The sequence below is a fragment of the Amphiprion ocellaris genome, chromosome 18 (assembly GCF_022539595.1).
Source record: "Amphiprion ocellaris isolate individual 3 ecotype Okinawa chromosome 18, ASM2253959v1, whole genome shotgun sequence".
Taxonomy (NCBI): domain Eukaryota; kingdom Metazoa; phylum Chordata; class Actinopteri; family Pomacentridae; genus Amphiprion; species Amphiprion ocellaris.
This window is the reverse complement of record NC_072783.1, coordinates 305,382-331,108: the sequence shown is the minus strand read 5'-3', so window position 1 is coordinate 331,108 and position 25,727 is coordinate 305,382. Positions and strand designations below refer to the sequence as shown.

Below are 25,727 nucleotides of genomic sequence, written 5' to 3'. Positions count from 1 at the left end.
CCCAGACATGGAGACGGGATCGATCAGGATCTAACAGGAAGTCACTCTCTGTATTTTTCTTCTCCTCAGACAGTGGCCAGATTGATGAAGCCAGTTTCGTGTCTGAAAAGGGCCTAAATCTGGACAAGAAAGCCATTAAAGGTGAAGTATCCTATTCTACTCCAAACCTTTCTGTCAAAGTGAGCAGATATCTCCTCTCACTCCACCAGCGGTCCATTCTTTGTGTTTGTTCTCAGCCATGGCTTTGGCACATGCTAACTAGCTAAATATGCTAACTAGCTATTTTTCCAGAATCACAGACTCCACCTTTAGTTAAATCTTTCCAAATCTCAGACTCTTCCTTTCAGTGAATCCTCCATGTCTTTAGGATCAGGTTTTGTTTTTCTGCAGTCCATCTGAATCCAGTCATGTTATTCTTTCATGCTATTCTCAGTGAACAAATGAACATATATGTACAAACACTCAGAAAAAACTCAGTGTAGAACAGATAACGTCTGATTATATCAGGATTGTACATTTTTTCAGGTGGAACAATGTCTCCTGTTTTTCTGTTGTATTTATTGTTTAGATTTACATCTATGTACCACAACAATGAAAACATTTTTACTGGAACCTCAAGTGTTGAGTAAAATATACAGATTTAGTTTTCATAACTCCAGCCCCCCCCCCCCCCCCCCCCCCCGTGACGCTAATGAGGATTAAGCAATGTATAGATAATGGATAGATGGATGGATGGATAGTTTTCATAACTACTTTGCCTCTATTATTGTTTTCAATATAAATGTTGTGCCTATAAAAGTATTCAGCTGCTTGGAGGTTTTCTGTCTCATTACTTTTCAGCAGTTTTCTTCCAAGAGTTTCCAAAGACGTCATTTTCAAAGTGAAGCAGATTCTGTACAAAGTAATGTCAATAATTAAAAATATCAAACATAAAATAAGTGATTGCTTAAGTATTTACCCCCTTCAAAGTGACTCGTTTAAGTCAACACAAGTACAGCCGGTTGGTGCTAGAAGTCAGTTAAACAAAGATCCTCTGAGTGTAGTGGTTGTAGAATAAAGACACCAGTACTCCTGGATAGAAGAACAAAAGAACACTCCAAGCAGCTCTGGAAAGGCTACTGAAGAGTGTAAGTCATTGGATGGATACAAGGAAGTTTGTCACAGAAATTGTCACTGAATATCCCCGAGGGCACTGTTCCCTCTAAGCTGCGCGCGTGCGCAATTGCGCACTGCTGACACGGTGTCCGTGCACAGAACATCTGCGCTGCGCACAAAAAAAAAATCCAACCTAAATTGTAAATAAAATAAACACGTAACAATTCATTCTGTGCTATTTTTCAATGCGAGTCAGTGAGTGACCGGTGACTGGCTGCTGCAGCCAATGATGCGATTCACATACGTATTTACCATAGACTGTATATAATGGTATTTACGCAGCTAATCAACGTCAGGCGTCCTTATGTGCAGCCACAGTTGTTCTCATAGATATGAATGAGTAGATAGGACACGCCCCTTTGACCTGCGTGCTACAGCGAGGCTAAGCTAGTGGGGGAAAAGTTTCAGTGCGTTCCGTTGATGTAGACGGCGTGAAAACGGAAACAACAAGTATCCGGCTCACTGTGCTGCATATAATTACACACTACGTCGTACGATTGAGACAAGGAAACTTGGAATGACTTTTCATAGGTAAGAATAGTTTTTGGTTCTTTTTTCATTATGAAATCTTGTTAAGAGCTTCCAGTCTATGAGAGCTAACTAGTTAGCCACTAGCAAAACGCTAAGGCGAGCTAGCAGCTTGACAACCAAATACCAGACGATTAATAGTAGCTGTAGTATAGTTGTACAAGCAGTAGTAGTAATACTAAAAGTACAAGCAGCAGTAGTAGTATAAACAACTGTTAGAGTCGTAGAAGTAGTATCAGCATTTGTAATAGTACAGTAGTTATAAAGCCTAACTCATGTATATCCAGATTACCATCTATGTTCTTCCTCCAAACCAATTTTATGATTGGGATTACAGGCAGTTCTTTAGGACTGCTCTCAAATAATTGAAATGTTACTAAACAAGGTTATACTTATCAAATTAAATAGCGCTGGTCTCCAGTATATTGGCGAATTCGGTTCTTTGTACTTAATTTATTAGCATGATTTCTTTTTAATATGTTGTGAACAGACTTAATTACTTCTCTGTATACTTTTCTTACTCCATGTAGGTTTCCCAGAGACTATGGGTTGAGGAGGAATTGGAAGTTTGTCGGCTTAGACCTGGTGTCATTCCATCAGTGTTAAATTTCCCAGCTCATCTTGGAAGAGTACGTGCCAGAAAGACCACGACCAAGCAGCCTTGAGATCTTAGGCAGCGTCTCCCTGAGGTGGGTGTCAACAGTGTTCACGGTCAGGTCTGTGGTAATCCCGTCAAAAAACAAAACAGAAAAAAAATCTAGATTATAAATCAACATGTAACCAAAGCACTCTGTGTATAACGCCATAGTATAGGATGTAGTTCAGAAAATGTCAAAGTATAGTATGCTTTACTCAAGAAATGCATAGTATGGCCTGTAGTTCATAGTACAGCATGTTGGCAAGAAAAAAAAACAAAACATAGATTATTATGTGGTTCAAAAAGCGCAAAATGATAGGATGTTGCCTAAAATTGTCATGTATAATATGTGGTTCAAAAAATGTCATAGTGCAGTATATTGTCAAAATAGTATGTAATTCAAGAAAACATCAGAGTATATGTCATCTAAAAAATGCCATAGAATAATAATTTCATTGCACAAATAAAAGTATAGTAACTTTTAAAACAGTTCGAATTCTTATATGTTGCTAAAAAAAACAAAAAAAGCAAAAACAAAAACAACGTCAGTAATATGTCAATTAAAAAAGCCTATAGTATAGCATGTTGCCCAACAAACATCATAGTATAGCATGTCGCTCTAAAAACATCACAGTATAGCCTTTAGTCCACAGCTGTCAGTAGGTGAGGAGCAACACAAAAACAGTCCAAACGCTGGTTTCCAGAGGGTTAGACGAGAATTTATTTGAAAGAGTAAGTTTACAACAACACAACATGTGAGGGGGTTAAAAACAAATGGGTGTTAGTAAAATAAAAATAAATCAACAGAACTAAAAGTGAACTTCACGTTTACATTGATGGGCATTCCAACCAGGAACAAAAAAAAAAAACACACACCACAGTAGATCCCTAAACTAAAACTACCAATGGCTTCCCTGTTTTCCTTTCTGAACAATTCAAAGGTCCCTCTCTATCTCCCCACACATCCACCAACCACTGGAACACATCTCCAAAGTTCTGCTGGGCCAGCTCAGCTTCCCCTCAGAAGAAGTGGTGCCACCTGCCAGATGAAGGAACCTTTTGCGAGGCAGCTGGCATCGTGATTGGACTGTACTTTGGTCTGTTCCAGTCCAGCTTCAGCTCGAGAGATGGCAGGCGGGACGAGTCAACGGAGGCCGGATGGACGAAGGCATGCAGCTGAGTACAATCCAGAAAACAACAGAGGAGGAGTGCAGCAGCCCAGAGCCAGAACAACCGGAGTAGCATGGTATGTCTCTTAGAAAACATCATAGTATAGCCTTTGGTATGAAAAAACGCCATCATATACATCGTATATTGTACAAATAACAAGTTAAAGCAAAGAGACATACATTGTAGAATTGTAGTAATTGTGGGCTGACTGATTTACTGATTATCAGTATTTTATTTTTTACTGATTTACGGTAATAAATACATTTAAAAATGGTGCTACTTTGGCTCTGAACCTTTATCTACCTGTGGTCGCTCTGTCTTTTGGAGTGATTTGATTGGTTGCACATCACAAATAAAACTCCTTTAACTTAACATCTGTAAACAAAACAAAAACGTATCAACAAAGTTTTCCGTTAGAGTTTGTGTTCTTTTAAGTTTAACTCAAGATTTTAAATACTTTCATTTACTGCAAATGAATATCTACTCCAAATGTCTCACTAATAATCATTATCAGCCTTAAAAACCCACAAAACACCCCTCTATACTCGACCACGCTTAGTACAGTCTGGTTCCCCCTTCTATAAATCTGCTTGGAATCTTCCACTTCCTGTTTGTCAAAGTGGCCTTCTACCTGGACAGGTTTTGTTGGAGCTCATGCAACAAACATTTTGGGTAACTGCACTTTAATATGGATGGATGACATTGAATTAGAGTCTGTTTTAATGCGACTGAGTTCAGATGTGTAGCTTTGTCATTAAATAGGAAATTATTTCTCAGAATTCACAGAGAAAAGTCTGAAATGTTTGCTAGGTTAGCGTCCCACATGTTCTTTGGCTCAGCTAAAGCTAACTCTCTCCAACTTCTGGATCTCTTGAGTTGCTTGTTGTTAAAATATCTTGCTAGAGGTGCTGAAGCTCAGAAAGTCTGAGATGTTTGTTCAAAATAAGCTCATTCTCATGTCTTCTCTGAACTGTCCTCTTCAGTTTGAACTTTCCCTAAACTTAGGAGTTAATGACAGAGCAACACATCCAGACTCAGTCTCATTTATGTAGAGATTAAACTTCAGTGTCATTCATTGATGTTAAAGTGCAGTTTTTCAAATGTTTGTTGCACATGCTCCCGACCAAACCAGTCCTGGTGGAAGACGATGTGAAGAGAAAGCTCCAAAGGATGAATATCACACATTTACATTGGAAATTAATGTCCTTTAATTAGATATTGTCATGCAAAAGTTGGATTTCCCTTTGTTGAGTGCTTTGTTGTTGTTGGATTCTAAATTTTTTTTGACATTCGGCCCCAAAGATTAAAACCTTCTACGGCTCACAAGCTGCAACAGTTCACACATTATCAACTATCTTTCTGACTAAACTAAGATAAAAAGTGAAAAACTGCCTGATTCCTGCATCATGAATGTAAATCTTTTTGGTTTTTATGACAGTAAACTGAATATATTTGGGTTTGACATTTTATAAACCAAAACAAGAAATGAATTAGTGGAGAAAACAATCAACAGATTAATGGACAAAGAAAATGTGTTTTCGAACATATATGGCTGAATTACTCCAACTTTACAAGATACGTACAATTTAAATTCTATTTTATTTATATAACACCAGTTACAGGTCAAATTGTCTCAAGACGCTTTATGTTTATATTTTTTTGTCATACTTAAAATATGACAAAGTAAGAAATTTAAACCTCTTGACTAATGCAATTTATTATTTGGTTTTTAAGAGATTAATCGACAATATAAATAACTTTCTCCACTAAAACTAATAAACATGAAGTCAAATAGAAGGAACAGTTTTAAATACTGCAGTCCCACAATGACAAGAATAAAGTTTGTCAACAAAAAGTAAATCTGCTGGTGGATTCCATTAAAGTCCTAATAAATGATAATAAAGTGTGATACTAAAGGTTTGTGGTGCTAAAAATGTCCAAGTAAAGATATGAAGTTGAACATCTGGATGGAGGTTGATAAAAGTTGACGTCCCTTCATTTCTCTGGAGCGACTCCATGGATTTTATGGATGATGGTTAAAGACCTGCTCTTCTCGTGGTCTTCCTTCTAGTCGCTGTAAAAAGTCAGTCCACCCTGGCCGACTTCAACACCTCTTCATGACAACTTGTTCTGCCTCCGACCTGGTAGAAACTCCGGAAACTCGGGAAAACCCGTGGAGACTCGAAGAACTCATCAGGGACTCGAAGAACTCATGGAGACTCAAAGAACTCGTGGGGCGGGGGAAGGTGCGGTGGGTGGTGGGGGAAGGTGCGGTGGGTGGTGGGGGGAGGTGGGGGAGTAGAGGGGGGAGGCCGCCACCCACCTCCCCGCCTACTCTCCGCCCTGACTCCACCCAGACTCCACCCTGGCTCCACCCATGTGGTCACTTCAGAAACTACGATGCCAAAGGGACGACGAAATTATTTCTTTTCATCTGATCTGTAGCTCAGTGAGTTAAGGATTTGCTTGTGGAGCTGCAGGTTGTTGGTTCAAAACCAGACCCTTCTTAAATTTTTATCAAAATCCTGACAAAGACAAAGAAAGAAAACTGCCAGTGGTGGGTCTTGAACCTGCAACCTTCCACTTGGTAGTCTGTCTTCTTATCCCCTGAGCTACTTACTCAGATACAAAGTCTTCTTTTTTTTGCGAATTTATCATTTATTTTTTGTCATTTTCGAGGTTTTTTTTTTTTTTTTTTAAACTCGAGTCTCGACTCGACCGTTTTTCTCAGGAGGTTGGACTTCAGCCTTTGTGCTGGAGGGTTGAACCCTCAGTTCCAAGACTTTCCAAAGCCTCCAGACCTCCTGAGTCCTCAGGACCTGAGCTTTCACACAGTCTGAGGGCTGAAATTTTCTAAGTCCCACAGTAGTTTGTTAGATTGAACCTTCAGACAGTCTGAGGACTGTAATTTTCTACGTCCCACAGTAGTTCTGTTAGTTTGAACCTTCAGACAGTCTAAGGACTGAAATCTTAAAAGTTTCTCAGTACTTCTCTGTTAGTTTGAACCTTCAGACAGTCTGAGGACTGAAATTTTAAAAGTTTCTCAGTACTTCTCTGTTAGTTTGAACCTTCAGACACTCCGAGGACTGAAGTTTTAAAAGTTTCTCAGTACTTCTCTGTTAGTTTGAACTTTCTGGTTAACAGAAGCCTTAAAACTTGTGACCATGAGTCTTGATTTCACATTTAGACCATCCATCTGAGTTCTTCTCAGACCTTCACCTGTGGGTTTTTTAGAAATCCTGAACAAACTTTGATTCTCTTCACTGAACAGTAAAGTTTGTGGAGATCAGAAGGTAACATTAGTTTGATCAGTGCCTTCAACTACTAGTAGACTTTATCTGGAAAGCAGTTTTCTGAAATGAGTTCTTACTAAATCTGTCCACAGTCAAACCAAGAACATAGAAAGAGGAAATGTTTGAAGAAACAACTTGATGTTTTCATTTCAGACTAGAAAACACTTTAATACTTTTATCTGTTTTTGCTCTTTTTCATCCTTTTATTGTCTCTTCTGTTTAATTTGATCTTCTAAAGTTTAACTGGTGTCTTTTCAAATGTTTTGTCTTTAGTTTGTTTCTTCTTAAATGTTTAGTTGTGCTCTTTTCTAACCTTTTATTCTTTTCTAATGTCTGATTTGATTTTGAAATGTTTTGTCTTTTTAATGTTTGTTGTTTTTTCAAATGTTTTATTGGCTTGTTTGAAAAATTCCTTTTTCTTTCCCAATGTTTAATTTTTTGATTAAATCTTTGTTAAGGTTTTTCTTTTTAAATGTTTTACCACCTTTTAATGTTTCATGTTCTTTTTAAATGCTTCATTGTATTTTCTGTTTAATTCCTATTTAAAGTTTTATTGTCTTTAAGATTTAATTTTCAAATTAAACATTTAATTTTTTAATTAAATGTTTTGTCTTTTTAAAGGTTTAATAATCTAATTAAATGTTTTGTATTTTTAAAAAATGTTTAATATTCTTATTGTTTAATTGTATTTTTTAAATGTTTAATGATCTAAAATATTTCATCTTTAATGTTTAATATTTTTGTTTAAAAACATTTTTTTAATTTCATAATTACATTTTGTATCTTTCGTTTAATTATCTAATTAAATATTTTGTCTCTAATATTTAATTGTATTTAATGTTTAATTTTCTTGTTAAAAGTTTTATTGTATTAAATGTTTTTTTCCTTTGATTTAATTGCTTTTTTAAATGCAATTTATTTCTTTAATCTTTTGTCAAGATTTTAACCCCAACCTTAAAAATGAAATAAACCCTTAAATCACAATGAAAATACTTCTGTTGTCACAATCATGAGTTAGTCAATTATTCACTTTATCAATTCAACTTTATTTGTTTAGCACCTTTCACACAGATGACAAAACTAAACAAGCAAAGAGAAGAAACTACGCTAAAACTATGATTAAAACTCAAAAACATATTTTTAAAAAAAGATTTAACATGGTAATAAAATATGTTGTGTCCAGGGGATGGAGGGAGTTTATTGAAGTCTTCTTGGGCTCACATGGGAAATCATTTAAAATATAAACTTGATATTCAGTCTAAGGAAACTGGAAACTGCAGAGCGACAGAACTAACAATATCTCCTGTTTTCTCCTTTAATGAGTCGACTCTTCTTGTGCTTTCAGACCAAAGATCTACAGACTCTTCACAACCTGCTCAAACTCTTGGTACAGGACCTCACCACACAGGTCAAGAAGGTTTCCATCTCATTTCTACTCTGAAGCTCACCTTCTCCTGCTCAAACTGCTGACAAATGTTTCTGCTGCTCTAAAGTCTGGTCTCCAGAACTTCCTAAAAACTCTCAAAGTCTCTTCTGCTGCAGGTTGCTTTGTAGAACTGTTCCAGAAAACCTCACTAAACCACATGGAGGGGCCTCAAGATAGTCGTCCAAATGAAACCGTACAAAAACCAAACTAGTACAACCCAAACGCTAAAGTCTCCTGCAGCCTACCAGAGAACCTCTGAGAACAGAGAATCAGGACAGGAACTCTTACCTTCTGGACAACCAACGCTGGTTCACAAACAAGAATACAGAATGTGTCTGACCAAAAACCTCTGAAGACTCACTACAGCCAAGATAAAGACACAGCTGTACCAAATCCACTAATCACTGCACACATGAGCACCATGTGCTAACTGTGGCTAAAGAACCACATTTACCAAGACAACTATCCAGTACAAAGCCCTAAAACACACCAAGAAACACATTAAAGATGATTGTACTGCTGGAAGCTGCAAGCCGACACCTAAAGAACTAACTAAAGCAACAGAGCCAAACCCAGTTCACTGGTGAAGAGAAGCAGAGGAAATGTTTGTCTGCAGCTAAATAAAGCAGGAAGACACTGAGCTGCTCAGGTGTTCCTGATAACTGGTTCCATAGTAGAACCATCATTGTAAAAACGTCATAGTATGGTGTGTTGCTCAAAAAACATTAGGACCCGACTGTCAGGGGACAAACATGTAAGAAACATGAGAACAGAGAGAACCCAACCAGTAGGTCACAGTTTATCATCCCCCAATCATCTCCTGAAGTCCATATGGTGAGAGACATCAGTATCTGGTTGTTAATTTACCAGAGGATGCTTATAATCATGCTGATGTGGTCTGTACAGTATTCTAGTGACTCAATAAATGCCTACGTTTTTTTTAAAATGCTTTTTAGTTTTTAATAAACATTTAAAGGCCTATATGTAATCAATAAATGGCCTTTGCCTATCTTAAGAAAAATTCACTCAGAACTCTGATATGTTAACAGTACTAAATAAATCAATAAATACATGCATACACACATAAATAAGTTAATACATTAACTGTGTTAAGATTTAGATTTTTAAAAAAGTTGTTTATGTTTTTGCAGAATCCAGTATTGCTCACTGGTTGGTCATTACATTTTGTTAGTTTGATTTCACTGTTTAAAATGATGCCACCTCTTTTCAGACAGAACCTGTGATAATAAAACAATACAAAATTTTTAGTTCCGTGTTAATAAAGCACTTAAAGCTTTAAGTATGGCTAAATGCTTTTTTCAAAATTAAATATATCACTCCTTAGGTGGTAGTGGCCCCAAGTTCAGTAAAGTTGGAAACATATTCACAGATTGGGACTTCCAGCATCAATAACTCATTAGATATAGGTTGTCAAAACATAAACGGTGCCTCTTTCCCATTGTTGCAAGGCAGACAATGTGCTACAAGCCCAGTTTTATCAAAAGTAGCTGTCTTTCAAGCTACAGGAATAACATTGGTGTCTATGGAGTGAACAGGGTCCATCTGCAATTTGCAAAACCACTGCAACAGTAAAGAGAGACAAATATTCAATAACTTCACTCTTATACATTGTAGTGTCACTAAAATCACTGCAGCCTTCAACTGGCTCCTGTTGACAAAGTGTTTTAACAGAAATGTAAATGCTGTAATTTGATTCTTTTAATGAACCATGTAACTTGAATGGATGCGATTGTGGTAGGACGGCTCAGTCTACCTCCACTGGTATTGTGTGCATCAGATCAGGTCTGCGCAGCTGGGAGTAATCTGCCTAAAGCTTGTTTTATGCTTACCGCGTCCGCGAGGTCCGTGCGGCTCCGTGCGGAAAAATTACGTCATTTTCGCACCCAGCGGCCTTTCCGTGCGGAAAATTTCCGCTCCGCGCACCTCCACATTTTTCTAACCAACGCGGACGGAGCCGCACGGAAAAACATGGCGGAGGGTCAGGACCTACTCGTAGCTGAAGTCTAGAAATACGTGAACTTATACGATTCATCACACAGAGATCACCGTGGTAACCGGGTTATGAACTATTCATGGTGTGAAATAAAACTAACTGCTGAAATGCTTTTATTCGGTAAAATGCCGTGTTGTAAGTGGTGTAAACAATGGCAAACTTCTTCTTCTCTAGTTTAGTACCAGAGTACACCAGGTAGACGTGTGTTTGAGCTACACTGCCCCCTGCAGTTTGGAAGCAGACTTCTTCTTCTCTAATTTATTACTAGAGTAGACCAGGTAGACGTGTGTTTGAGATACACTGCCCCCTGCAGTTTGGGAGCAGATGCGCACGGAGTATAAATGCGCACACGTTCTTTCGCACGGATTTCCGTGCGGCTGATTTCCGCCCGGCTCGTTCGTGCGGAAAGTATATTCCAACCTTAATGCACCTTGCTTGCTGGGCGGTGCCACACCCAGTTATATCTAGGAGAGGGCTGCGCGTCTCATACGTGCATCCTCTTTCCTGTTCCTGGAGCCGGAGGGCTACATTAGTAGCATGGTGTGGCGTGGATTTGCGTGGTGGTTTTGAGACGCTGGCTGTCGAGCTTTCGCTATTTCCTGTTATCAGGTATGTGCCGACGCGGTCGCTACATCGCTGGGTTATATTAGTGGTGTTTGATGTGCTTTCTGCTTTCTAGCAGAGTCGGGCCGTATTCTGGCTGAAGGCTGGGAGCCGGGCGTAATAATTCACGCGCTGCATTGAATTCCTGAGGTAGGCTGGCTCGTTTCTGTCTGTCGCTCTTATGCGTCTTTGCTGGGCTGCACGTGAAATGACTGTATCTGGTTGCTGTTGGCAGTGATCGAGCTGCATTTTTCTGCGGCTGTCTCCCCTGTTGCCTGACAAGCTGTGGCTTCACTGACTGGCGGCTCTTCCTCCTGAAGCGGGCTACTGCTGTTCTGTCTGCGGTTCATCGCGGCAAGCTCTCTGCTCATCGGCAGCTGTTTTATTGTTTGTTGTATGATGTTTAAAAAAAAAAAAAAAAAAAAGAACAACGATCTTGGTGTGCGCGTGCCTCTTGCCCAGCACGCCTGGTATTGGGACTATTATTATTATTATTATTATTATTATTATTATTATGTGTTTCTATTATTAGTATTAGAATTTTTAGTATTAGAATTGTTTTTTTTGTATTAGAATTATTAGTATTAGAATTATTAGTGTTGGTATAGATCTTGGGATTCTTTATTAGTTAGTTTTGTTACTTATTGTTTATTTACTTATTTGTTGTGATTGCGTATTTAAGTTATCCAGTTATCTGTTTTTTGGGGGTTTGTAAATTCTGTATTCCTTTTTTTTGGTTTATTGGGTTGACTGGGTGAGGTAGTAAGGGGTGCATGTTGGCATAATTGGCCTTGGTGGTGACCTCCTGGGCCCAGCCTAGTGTGGTGTTGTGGCAGTTTATTTGAGATCTATGTAGGAGTGCCTTGTTTTCCCGTGACTAACAGTTTGCCCCTTTTTTTTCTTGGACAGGAGCTGTTGGGCCAGGTGGCTGGTGGCTGACTGGTTCCCCCGGCGGTGGTGGTCCCTTCACTCCCTGTACAGTAGTGCACTTGGGTGTCCGTCAGTGGTTTTGTTTTGTTCACGTGTGGTGTGGTACTTCAGGATCCTTCTCCCCTTCAGTTAGTCATCTCTTCCTGGTAAGCCCTCAGCCCTGTGCCTGGCGACGGTGTTTCAGTGGCAAACTTAATTAAGTCAGGGGGGCCCCTGGGGGATTAGATTAATACTGTGCCACTTACTACCGAATTATGTCTTGGCATCGCCACCAAGGTTTGTTTTAGAAAGAGTGTACATTTTTAAATATTGTTAATAAATTTCATTTTTCTATACTTAAAGTGGAATCGCATCAGTCTCCGGTGTCTTTCGCACCTGTGTGACCTTTCTTGTGGTCTGTATTGGAGTGGTGGTCCTCCCTAAATAGATCTCGTGGGTGTGAAACTACCCCAGGTGGCGTTGTCGGACACGTGATAAATAGCAAACATCTAACCCTCGTAGCCTTGCCACACGATGCTGGTGTGACCACAGTGCACACGTCTGATGTTGCTCACAGTGGTCCAAGGGACGCTCAGGGAGTTTGTTTGCTCAGACTCATGAAAATTTAGAGGGAACATTGCCCTTGGGTATGGTTATATCCATCTTTCTGAAATGGAAAGAAGATGGTTCATGCATAAATCAGGCCACTGAAGCAGAAAGAGTGGAGTGATTGAGGCCACCAAGACACCGATGACTCCTCTGAAGGGTGAGATGGGAGAGACTGCATACTAATTGCTTCCCCAAGTGAAGGAGATCAAGCATCTTGACACCTTGTTCACGAGTGATGGGGAAAATGGAGGTAGAGATGGATGGGAGGATTGGTGCAGTTGTGGTGAAGAGGGAGCTGAACCTCAAGGAGAAGCTCTCAGTTTACCATCCATCTACGTTCCAACCCTCACCTATGGTCATGAGCACTGGGTAGTGACCAAAGGCACAAGATCACGGATACAAGCATCTGAAATGAGCTTCCTCCGTAGGGTGGCTGGGCTCAGTCTTAGAGATAAGGGGAGAAGCTCAGACATCTGGAGGGAGCTCGGAGTAGAACTGCTGATCCTTCACCTCTAAAGGAACCAGCTGAGGTGGTTTGGACATCTGATTCAGATCCTCCAGGGAGACTTCCTTTGGAGGTTTTCTGAACACGTCCACCTGGGAGGAGACCCTGAGGTAGACCCAGAACCCTCTGGAGGGATTGTATATCTTATCTGGCCTGGGAACACCTCAGGATCCCCCAGGAAGAGCTGGAAAGTGTTGCTGGGAGGAGGAATGTCTGGATTGACCTGCTTCATCTGCTGCCTCCATGACCCGACCCTGGATAAGAGGAAGAGGATGGATGGATGGATGCATGGATGTATGGACGGACAGACGGATGTGCATACTATATCTGTTCCATTTTCTTCAAAAGTCAAAGCTTCATGCGAGAGTAGTAAATAGAACTAGAGCCGACTAGAGTTTGCCTGAGGACACGTGGTAGTCAACGGGATGAGAGTTCTTTGATCTGATGGTCAGACTAGACACTAGTTTGCGGATACTGAACACAGCACATCATAATAAACATACTACTCCCACCGAGAAGCATGGAGGTGGCAGCATCGTAATGTGGACATAGTTTTCCGTAACAGGTCCTGGAAGGTTTGTAAAATAGAGAGTAGTTTAAGGAAATCCTGCAGGACAATGTGATGAGCAAAGGTTTGTTATTCAGCAAGACAATGATCGGAAGCTCGCAGTAAAAATGGTTTAAAGACAAGGTGAATGTTCTGGATTTGCTGAGACAAAGATCAGGCCTCAGTCAAACTGACAGTTTGTCCCTGGACTTGAAAAGAGATATATGATCCCTGTGCAACCTGGTAAAGCTTGAGCAGTTTCATAAAAATGGGGTAAAATTTTGTTTCCAAGATGTGCAAGACTGATGGAGACCTATCCACACAATTTTATTGTCATTTTTGGTCAAAAAGGTAAATAATATTGACCATGATCCAATGCTGAAAACTTCCAAAAGGTGAATACTTCTTTAGGCGCTGTAGATTAACGGAGCAGGTTTTGACTCTGGGTTCATTTAGTTTGTTTGTGAATTCAAGACACATTCAGTTGTGTATCTGTTTCATTACAGAGTTATGTAGAGAAGAAAGGACTTTAGCCCTTTTAAAAAAAATCCAGTTCCTTGTTGTGTGATGTGATATTTTAGAGAAGGGAATCCCGTTTCCAGCTTTTAACATGCAGACTACTACGTGCAAACAGCAGGTAGTAATACGCTGGTGAACAACAACACATGCCAGATGCTCACCTGTCTCTGTTGTTGTTTTGGCTTTCTAGAAGCTGAAAGGCATTATGGGAGATTTTAGGGGGGTAGGACTACACTCAGCACAGTCAGCCAAGTGCTAATTCCTCAACACACACACACACACACACACACACACACACACACGCATCCACATATGGGGAGTGGAAGACAGAACAGCTTTAGTGAGGATTTGCTGTGCATTAACCCTGAGAAGGAACAGAGAGCCAGCTGGATTACAAGGAAGACGGAGCTGCAGAGACGCGCACAAAAAATTAGGCAGTTTTACTTTGAATGAAGCAAATGTGAAGCAAAGGAAACACCAAATGTAGCAGCGCCTTTAAAGTGAGGTGAAGGTTGGAGTAGGTGTTCTCAGGGCAGCAGCTAATGACTCCAAAGAATAACACAAAAAGAAGAAAAATAATTTTAAAAAGTGCAGCGTATTCTGTAAGACGTCAACCTGAGAAAGGTTCACCGAGGGCGGTGCAGGAGCAGAATGGGGCATCCCAATGTGCCTCTTACCCACAAATATGTATGTTCCCACAGGGATAAACAGAGATCCAGCGACCTGCAAGCCTTCACAGCCAACGGTGAGTGGAACCACATTGTGACAAATGTTTTAAGAGTGTGACGTTAGTTATGAGTAGATGTGCGAGTTTGGCTTCTGGCTTTAATACTTCAATGCAGTCACAGAACCCTTATATGTTGTTCCATGCTGTACATTCATAAATATGGTGTGTCTGGTTGAACAGACTCGTTGGCCACAGTTTAATTAGTCAAGCTACAGGTTAACTGATTTGTTGGAAAGCAGCCTTAGTTGTAAAATTTGATACTCACAACTAGTAAACACAATCAAACCAGTGATCCTTCCATGAATCCTTAAAGAGCCAAGCCCCTGTTCAGAATGCCGGATTAAAGTTTCAGTCTTTAGTGTATTTTCCTTCCGTTCCAGGTTCTACACAACATGAAAATCCATGCCAGTGCCAGTTTAAATGATCAGTTTGTGGTAATACAGTTAAAGCTTCTACTTTTACATTTAGAAAAACATCACATTCAGCCTCTTGCCAAACATTTTAACGCAATGCTGATTAAGTGTACCAGCTCCAGGTAAATCTGTATTTCCCAGCAGGAGTGTTTAATCTGGTTTCTGTGGTGAGACACCTGTGCACCAGTAGGGGTGCGTTTACCTTACCTAGTGTTCCATCAAATGGAACTGAGTGGAAACCTGTGGTTGGGACAAATATAATGAAATCTATCAAAAACAGCAGCACAGTTTGTACATAAATGGGTTGAAATCTACCAAACCACTGGATCCTGGTCCTGTTTTCATCCCTGTGATTGTGTCTTCTGTTGATGAGGTGATGATTAGGATAACAGTGACCACACCAGCAGTCATTATGTGTCCCTGGCCTCTAAGGTAATTGAAGGACCACTCAAAGAAGAATTGTGCTGGCGACTGGGATAGTTGTATATTTGCACAGACCAGCTGGGAAACTGAGCAGGAAAATGCTGTTTACTGTTCAAATGTCCTTCTCCAAAGCATTTACCATGAAGCTGGTAATAAGTAGCATAAAACTGTGGGCAGCAGCTTGAAGACATCTGCTCATGAAGCTCTCCTGTCCCTCCTGTCTGGGGCTCTAAATCAGCTTTAATTAATTTCCACAAGATCTACAAGGTAATAGTCATCACTGTTGTGTATGTCATTTCTGAAATGGGTTGAAATCTGGGCCAGAAAGTCTTCAAAGGTGGAGTATGTGCTTCTCATCCAGTGGAGCAGATATCTCCCCATGGTCAACTGGCTGTCCAAGTCAAACATCACAAACCTATGAATAGTATCCTAGTGGTTGCAGTGATTAGGTGTCAATTTGTCAATCTACCACTTTCCCAACAATCGTTGGGTGAACTGAATATTGGCATTGGGGATTGTCTAACTTTTCTTTGACCTGTCCGTCACCGTCATCGACATGAGAGGAACTGTGCGTCCAGCTGTTGACTGGGTCTTAGTTTATGGTAAAGTGTCAAAGAGAAAGCCACTGCTGAAAATTCCCACATTAAATCTTGACTGTGGTTTGCCAGAAGGCATGTAAGGGACTCTGATGCCAACTGGAAGAAGGTCATTTGGCCTGATGAGACCAAAATTTAACATTTTGACCATCAAACCAGACTATGTTTGACACCAAACACTGAACATCATCATAAACACACCATCCCCAATGGGCAGCATCATGATGTGAAGCATGGTGGTGGCAGCAGTGGCATGCACAGACATTTTGGGGGGCAGGTGCTCAGTGGGAAAAAAAAAAGGGCACCTTGTGCGGCGTTTAGAACCACTGGCTGCCTTAATATAAGTGTGAGATTTGAAAAAAAAATCAGGAACACATTTTCTCTAACAGCATTTATTTTAGCATCGTATTAATAACACACAAAGGGTCAATAAAAGTCAGAGTTTTAATAATAGCTTATCAATGTAAATACTAAATTACTGCAAGTGTTGTAGAAGTAACTCATCATTGGTACAAAATAATATATTTTGCTAATACAGCCTATTGCCTGATTTAGTTCCATCAAATCACTTTGTGTTGACAAAATAAATAAGGAACAGTTTTTAAGATATCTCAATAAAATTAGAGGAAAAGGCCTTAAACAGTTAACATGACTCTGATGCTGACTCTGACCTTTCTTCTTCATGATCATGATCTTTCTCCTCATCCTCCTGAGATGTTTATTTAATCCAGGAGAGCAGAGAGCTGCTTCCCTGCTGTAGCTCCCTTTCTTTGTCTGTCTTCATCCTTTCCCTTCTGATCATGCTGCGACTGGTAAATTAAAAGAGATCGACGATATCCAGACTGATTCCTGACATTAGGCTCCAACAAGGCAGAAAGCTACTATTTCTTTTTGTCATTTAGCAAATAAGTCACAGCAAGTGTTGCCTCTACTAAATGGAGGCTAATAATAAACCTACACAAACTAAATATTCAGTTATAGTATATTGATCATATGTTGTACCAGTTCACCAAATAACATTGGTTGTGAGGTCATCGTCGTCACATTCTGTCGATTAATTGATTATAATTATGGGCAGCGTGGAGCTTGTTAAGCAGGCGGGCAGGTGGCTAATTCAGATATGGTTGTTCAGCGCTGCATGAGACAGGCTACGCCACTGGGTGGCAGCATCATGATGTGAAGCGAGGTGGTGGCAGCATCATGATGTGAAGCATGGTGGTGGCAGCATCATGACGTGAAGCGTGGTGGTGGCAGCATCATGATGTGGGAATGCTTTGACAGCCGGCCCTGGAAGGTTTGTAGAGAGTAAAATGAATGAAGGAAAGTCTAGAAAAGTCCTTGAAGCAACCTGATGCAGTTTACAAGACAACTGCGACTTAAGAGGAGATCCGTTTTCCAGCAAGACAATGAGCTGAAGCTAATAGCTAAAGCTAACAGCTAAAGCTACACAGAAAGGGTTTAAAGACAACGGGTTGAATGTCCTGGAGTGGCCGAGTCAGACTTTCATTGAAGTAAGAATTTGTGGCTGGATTTGTCCTGTTTTGTAGCTGTTGAATAGAGTGCTATTAAAGATCCAAATGTCCCACTTTGTTGATCGCTTAGATTTTCATTTTAAAAGCTATGATCAGGTCCAAATTTTAATTGACCAAAAACCTGCAAAAATGACATTCTTACCAGCCTGACCTGTGCTTTCTGTTCAACACTAGCTATCAAATATAAGTTCAATTAAAATCGTGATAAATGTAAACGTTTTACTGCTAAACAATAAAGTGTAATTCTAGCGCTGAGCTCAAAGCTGCTGATACAGCTTTCTGCAAGACAAGTACTGGTCATCTGGATCTAAACCAGCAAAGCAGAGGCTAAATATCTGTAGTTTGTGTAAGTGGGATGTGTAGGAATCATCTTGACACCAAGATGCTTGAATCAAACGCTTTAGTAAAATTGTCATATTTTTAAATATTAAAAGTACAGTTCTAATTGAGACTCCCATTTGTTCTGCTGGTATAGTGCCAGTATTTAGTCATTTGTGCATTCTGTCACATTCAGTGTCTTGTTTTATGAACAGAACATCTGTCTCACCCAGCTGTAATCATTTTTATATTTCCTGTGAATCCTCACTGGATGGTCTTTCATTTTCTGACCCCTGATGTCTCCATTTTCCTTTATGTCCCCACAGATAACTTGAACCTTGCATTAGGTGCCATCAGAGTCCTGGGCATGGAGCTGATAGAAGATGAACTGAAACCCCATCTGAACACAGTGCTGACCACCATTAAGGAGAAGAGTGAGTCATTGAGCCCCACTGCTAAACGCTGACATCTCATTTCTAACTGGAGGTTATTTTAGGTCACGCAGGTCCCTCCAGTTTCAGCTACAAAGCAAGAAAACATGAAATATATCAGTGCTTGTTATTCCAGAGAGCAATGAATGTTTGGCCCAGATGTGGTCCACATCTGATTAATGCAGGGAGAGTCTGGCTCCCTCCTCTCAGCTACATGTCCACAGGATATGGGCCACATGTCAGGGGTGTTGTGGGCCAAATTTAGGCCACATAAATTTCCCATATGCTCACCTTCCATGGGCCATATGTTGGGCATGTTGTGGACCAGGTTTGGGCAAAAGTGGGGCCAGAGGAATTCACCTTAAATGGGCCAGATGTCAAACAGCTTAAATATGTGACAGATCAGGATAGGAAATGGGTTGTATGTTTGGCACACAACTGTAGACCTAGCTTGTAGAAAGATACAAGATGTAAAATGCTATGGTGAGGAGTTGTTTTTTTATTTTGTAGCATGGTTTTCATTTGAACTCTAACCCTGTTTATTTCCATAGAAGACAGAATACCTTGTACCAGTAGTGGCAGGTCTATCATATCCACCCTGCAGTCTGAACAATAAAACCTGTAGCAGAGCTTCATCTCTGAGGGATGGGAGCCCATGAAGGGATCAGATTCATGACAGTTTTAAGTCCTGAGCAGATTTTAAGCTGCATTTGTGTCACCAATGAGAGCAGCAGGAAGACAAAAGTCAGGACAGGTAGAGTCAGGTCAGAGAAATCATGTAGGAAGTAAAGCTGAAGCAGACTCAGCTCAGATTAAAGGTACACAGCTGCTACACCTCAATATAGGAATATTTTATGTAGACTCATCCTTTAAGACATCATTTTAATGAGCTTTGTGCCTATAAAATGTCCATCATCCATCCATGCAATAGCTATACACTGCTTAACCTTTATTAGGGTCATGGGGGGTTGGAGTCTCTCCCAGCTGACAGGAGACACCTGGACAGGTAACAGTCTATCACAGGGCTACACATAGAGACAAACAATCACACTCACATTCACACCTATAGACAGTTTAGAATCACCAGTGAACCTCAGCATGTTTGTGGACTGTGGGAGGAAGCTGGAGAACCTGGAGAAAACCCACACATGTACAGGAGAACATGGAGACTCCATGCAGAAAGATCCCCGGAAGGTCAGGACGTGAATCACAGAGATTCTAACATCCATCCATCCATCCATCCATCCATCCATCCATCCATCCATCCATCCATTATCTATACACCACTTAATCCTCACTAGGGTCATGGGGGGCTGGAGTCTATCCCAGCTGACTCAGGTGAAGGCAGGGGACACCCTAGACAGGTCACCAGTCTGTCACAGGGCTACATACAGAGACAAACAATCACTCTCACATTCACACCTACGGGCAATTTAGAATGATCAATTAACCTCAGCATATTTTTGGACTGTGGGAGGAAGCCGGAGTACCCGGAGAAAACCCACGCATGCACAGGGAGAACATGCAAACTCCATGCAGAAAGATCCCGGGAAAGCCGGGACGCGAACCAGGGATCTTCTCGCTGCAAGGCGAAAGTGCTAACCACTACACCACTGTGCAGCCAGATTCTAACATGTTCTGTTTAATGTCATGAATGTGAATCTTACATGTGTGATTCCATTTGTGTCCAGAGAGAGGCGCTGCTGAGCAGGTAGTGGTCAGTGGGGTCCTTCCAATCCTGGCCCTGTCGCTGAGGAGCAGAGGGCCTCTGGGTCTGCTGACTGCAAAACTGGTGGCTGAACTCGCCAAGGAATGTAGGATATTTATACAGATACACGCGCCTTTAATTTCCTTATCAATGAAGGGTAAAAGATTAAATATTCTGAAGCTGCTCCAGGAGGTCTTAGTCTACCGGCCCTTCATTACAGTATGTTCTTGGTCTGTATAGTTTAGTGTTTATTTTCTGCTTCCTTTCAGCTGTGATTCGTAAGGGTTTTGGAGACTCAGGTTTGGTTTCGGCTTTGTTGTCAGTGCTGACCAGTACAGACCAGGAGCTGCTGCTGAATGCTGTGAGGGCCATCTCCCGGATGTCTTACGACAGCTGTAAGTCAACATAAATACTGAAGATAACAAGTGTTTAGCTCTACAGTAGCTGGTGTGTAATATTCTGACATGAAACCAATCCCAGGATGATCTGAAACCTCTAAAGCAATGTGCTGCATCACATGCAGTAAAATAGCAGAGAAGAGAAAAAAGCTGTTTCTGTTTGTAAGACGAGGTTAAAGGTGGCATCAGTAGACGGGTCACAAATCACTTCCAGTATCTTTAATGACTTGGTAAAACACTCACAATAAAAAGTATAGAAGAAAAGCTGAATTCTTCCTGCAAAAGTGCCCAACATGGTTAAAGTAAAGCCTCTGATTCACAGAAACCAGCGAGGAGAACTTGTGACAGGAGGCTACTTATCATCTTAGCCTCATTAGTTCTATTGCTATTCCAGTCCAGAGAGATTTATAAATATAAATGCTAATTATTCCAATAACGTTGATGTGTGATTATTTTCCAATGCGATACTGTCTGTCCCCTCCAGCGAAGCAGCAGGAGCTGCTGCTCCGTCGAGGCGCTGTGCCTCGCCTCGTTGCCATCCTGCTCCGGTTTCCTGATCGGGAGGCCCTGGAGGAGGCGAGCCTGCAGGCGCTCTGTAACCTCAGCGGCGTCGGAGTAGCCGAGGAGGCCGGGATGGTGTGGGAGAGGGGGGTGTCGGTGAGGCCGGAGGAGTCGGTGTTTCATGGCGTTTCTCCTCACACCTGCGGTTTTGCTTCTTCTGTGACTCTGGTTCGAGTCCGACAGTGGGGACCGGGTCAGTACGCCATCAACATCGAGGTGTTCCAGCGCTGCTCCTCCTCCTTCTGGAACCTCCACGGGAACAAACGGAGCCCTCGCTGGTTCCCCTTCCCTGGTTTGGGAAGCTGCTCCAATCTGTACAAAGTGATCAAGTTCTCTACGAGGAACGTTCCTCGGACCAAGAGTCTGAAGATTCGAGTGTTCCACACTTTCCTCTGATGGCTTGAAAACTGCAAACATGGTGGCTTGAACTAACTGGACTACAAACCCTGAGTGGTTTACTACAACCTTTGTTTACTCCATCAAAACATCAGGTTCTTTTTCACACCACAAACCTGGATGGCTCTTTCTGCTTTCATTTTTCAGTCTAGTTTCAAAGTTAGATCAGAGAAACTGACTTTTACAACTAGAGGCTGGAGGTTGCAGCTGTTATATTTATTTTTATATCTGACTCTGTGCTACACAACAATAACTAAATCAGGGATAAGGGAAATACCACAAAGTTACCTAAACATGATGACGTCTTTGCTGCTTATTTGTTCACAAGTGCTTGAAATAATTTCAAATTACAATTCAAGGCAGCAATATTGAGTGTTTTATTATCTACATTAGAAGTTTCTATTTTTGAGTTTTACCTGACATTAATTTTGTATTATTTGGACCTTCTAGACACTGACTTTAACTAAAATACATTTATAGGTGGAGTCTGTGGTTCTGGAGAGAATTTTTCTGATATTTAGTGAACAGATTTACTTTCCCTTCAGTCTTCTCTCTTTCCTCTTTCCTTTGTCCTCGGTTGTGTGCATGAGCATGAACATGGATGGACTTATACACTGATCAGGATAACATTCTGATCACTGACAGGTGGAGTGAATAACACTGATTACCTCTTCATCATGGCTCCTGTTAGTGGATTGGATCTATCAGGCAGCAAGTGGACATTGTGTCCTCAAAGTTGATGTTAGAAGCAGGAAAAATGGGAAAGTCATCCGACGTGTGATGACGTGTCCTTTTTTATCAGCTCTGAGGAAGACTGCGGATGCAGTCGAAACATGTCAGCAAGGTAAAACCATACTTTCCTTATTTAGTTGTCGGTTTAAAAGTAACGCTATTCTATAGTAAGGAATGACAAAATGAACATAATCCAACTGTGCATTTGTAGCAGTTGTGTGTTCTTCCTTGGACTGTGTGAAGAACATTCAGTAATTGGTACCAACCAGCAGTTTATCCTGGCAACACAAACTCAGAGCAGGTGTCTTAGTGGTCATAAACCCCAGAAATTACTGAAAAGAAGTAGATCAGTTAACCGTCTTTAAGATTTCTTAAAAGCTACAGTCACTGACAACATGCTTTGCTCACCAGTTACTTAACAATATGCCATCGTTCTCACAAAAGAGCAAAACCTTACTTCAGGTTTTCAACTGAGCTTTTTTTTTTTTTATTATCATTCAACCTACCAGTGGGACAGGACGCACAATCTTAGTTGGAAATCACCAATAATATTCTATTAACAAGGCAAATAATGGTATTTAATGGCAATCGATGGCAAATGGAACCATAAACTGCAGTTATTCAGGGCTGCTCAGACTTAGTTCACCTAGTCAGTAATATCTGTATATTTCTTATTTACGGAACCAAAGCTATGTATGAAAATATTTTTTTTGTGCACACCAAACAGATATCTGGTAGACTGTAACAATAAATTCCTTGAACTGCGTTAGAATCGCATACTCCACCTTTAAACCCTGTACCTGCCAGTACTGCAGTCAGACAAGGTAACTGTCCTTAGAATTATGCTTTACATTAATTAACACAAATAACTACTGTGGTGAAGTTTGTAAGTATCAGAGCATCGTCAGAGTCCTGCTAGCTGCATTATTTTACACTGTTTATACTCATGCATGCACAGTTTGATTTGAAGATACACACCTTTTCTAAAGCAATAAACACAGAAGACATTTTACTAATTTGCAGTGTTTTTCTGAATGTGAAACAGCTTCATGTTGCTTTATTCACCCTTTAACTGCCATTCATTCGGGATTCCCAACAGGATGAGTCACTGAACCTAAACCTCCACTTTTTAACATGAAACCAGAGGATCACAGCATCAACATGAGCCTCCTGACAGGACGAGCTGAGAGGCCAGAAACGAAGCCTGCTGGAAACTCCTGATCTGCACAAAGCCTGGCTGCTGTTGCTGCGGCACTGGGATTAGTAAAACACTGTAATGCAGCTGTGGAAAATGTGAGAAGGTGAGCAAAAGGATATCAAAAAAAGGAGGGCTGATTGCACATTTAGTTCACTGAACAGAAACCTGCATCACCTCCAACCTGAAGATGATAGTTTTATTAGTACAAACCATGATTTGTCCAACTAAACTTACACATATGGCCTGAATTGTCATGTTTTTCTCATCTGACACACTTTGAGGCTTTGGTTCTGACAGATTAATTCAGCTTTATTACCAGTTTAACACTAGATGGCAGACATGAGCTGTGGAGGAACCTCTGTAGTCTTTGCATGGTGCAAATATTACATAAATGCAAAGCCAGTTTGTGACTTTGTGCACATGCCGACACACACACTGAATCTAATCCTGACACGCTGCCTGGTTGCACATCTCAGTGGATCTGCTGACATATTTACATCCATTTAATTGGTCTGCTTCCACTTATTTATATGAGGGCAGTTTATAATAGAGTCTAAAGTTAAATTAGGCACTTGGCCTTTGACTGGAAATATGTTAAATACAAATACCAACACACAAAAATAGACAGACACAAGCGTGTCCTTCTTGATCCCATTTTTCTCCACCTAATTGCCTCTCTTATTGGTTCCATCCTGCCTCGGGCGTCCAAACGCAAAGGGGCACGTCTTCTAATCAATCCTAACTTTATTACTCTGGGAACCACTTAAATATTTGATGCAAAATGAGATAAGGCTTCGGAATTATTTACAGGTAGACAAGAGGTGGCACACCTATTCCTGACTAACCTGATTGTCCTCTGGTGGAAAACTGGCTCACTGAGAACTTATTAAGATGGAAGAAAAATATATTTACATAAGAAAACAGCTTTAGACAGACGAATGGCTACTGATACTCTCATTACATGGGATAATTGGCTCATTAATACCGCTTTAAATGAGCACCAAAAACGTTTAGAATGTGATAAAGTCCTGGGATGGAAAGACACAGGTCAGGTGATGTTCTTTTTGATATTCCCTGTGAATCAGGAGGTGAGCAGCTTGAACCAATAAATTGGAGCTAAAAAACAGGTCAGAGTGGATTTTATTTACTGAGAGCAGCTTCATTTCTTCTGCAGTGAATCTCAGCAATGCCCTGTTGTAAAGGGTTTCGCCCAGCAGCAATTTGCACAGCACGACCTGAGAAATGGGTTAAAAATCTAAAAAATAATGGGAATATTTTCCATCCAGATGGTTAGTGGAGTCTTTGAGGATTCTGGTAATAACTTTAGAACAGTGGAAAGTGCTGTAAACAACCTTGTGGCCTTTTCAAAGATTCGCTGAGTGGATGATATTTTGGGGAACTGGATGAGAGGCACTAACTGGAGGTTAATTAGCACCCAGCATCAAAGGGTTAGCAGCAGCGGCTAACATTAGCGGGTTAATTCAGACTGACTTCAGCAGAAACATGTCCTCAGAGAAAGAACGACTCTGTGAAGACACTTTATGTGAGGTCGCTTTGGCCAACTGGAGCAGCCCATCACTGGTCACACTGGTAACACTGGTATCACTGGTTATACTGGTAACACTGGTATCACTGGTAATACTGATAGTACTGGTAACACTGGCATCACTGGTAACACTGGTATCACTGGTAACACTGGTAATTCTGGTAATACTGGTAACACTGGCATCACTAGTAACACTGGTATCACTGGTAATATTGGTATCACTGGTAACACTGGTATCACTGGTAATACTGGTAACACTGGCATCACTGGTAACACTGGTATCACTGGTAATATTGGTAATACTGGTAACACTGGTATCACTGGTAATACTGGTAACACTGGTAATACTGATAATACTGGTATCACTGGTAACACTGGTATCACTGGTAATACTGGTAACACTGGCATCACTGGTAACACTGGTAACAATGGCATCACTCGTAACACTGGCATCACTGGTAACACTGGTAACAATGGCATCACTCGTAACACTGGTATCACAGGTAATATTGGTATCACTGGTATCACTGGTAATACTGGTAACACTGGTAATACTGATAATACTGGCATCACTGGTAACACTGGTATCACTGGTAACACTGGTATCACTGGTAATACTGGTAATACTGGTAACACTGGCATCACTGGTAACACTGGTATCACTGGTAATATTGGTAACACTGGTATCACTGGTAATACTGGTAATATTGGTATCACTGGTAACACTGGTATCACTGGTAATACTGGTAACACTGGTATCACTGGTAACACTGGCATCACTGGTAACACTGGTATCACTGGTAATATTGGTAACACTGGTATCACTGGTAACT

At 40.8% G+C, this 25,727-nt stretch overlaps 1 protein-coding gene across 6 annotated transcripts; it reads left to right on the top strand.

Moving 5' to 3' along the window:
- The first annotated feature begins 10,381 nt into the window (after nt 1-10,381).
- si:dkey-21e13.3 (uncharacterized protein LOC100150043 homolog) lies at nt 10,382-23,162 on the top strand. 6 transcript variants are annotated; one of them, XM_055004459.1, is made up of 8 exons: nt 10,690-10,832; nt 10,906-10,976; nt 11,062-11,296; nt 11,736-14,660; nt 18,251-18,358; nt 20,047-20,169; nt 20,333-20,458; nt 20,946-23,162. In XM_055004459.1, exons 4-8 carry the CDS (start codon nt 14,567-14,569, stop codon nt 21,416-21,418), a joined length of 924 nt encoding a protein of 307 aa, XP_054860434.1. In that variant the 5' UTR covers nt 10,690-10,832; nt 10,906-10,976; nt 11,062-11,296; nt 11,736-14,566; the 3' UTR covers nt 21,419-23,162. The 6 variants fall into 6 exon arrangements, with proteins under 6 accessions (XP_035797529.1, XP_054860434.1, XP_054860436.1 ...); XM_055004460.1 differs by having other exon boundaries at nt 10,691-10,832; nt 10,903-10,976; XM_055004461.1 differs by lacking the exon at nt 11,062-11,296.
- Nucleotides 23,163-25,727: the final 2,565 nt, after the last annotated feature.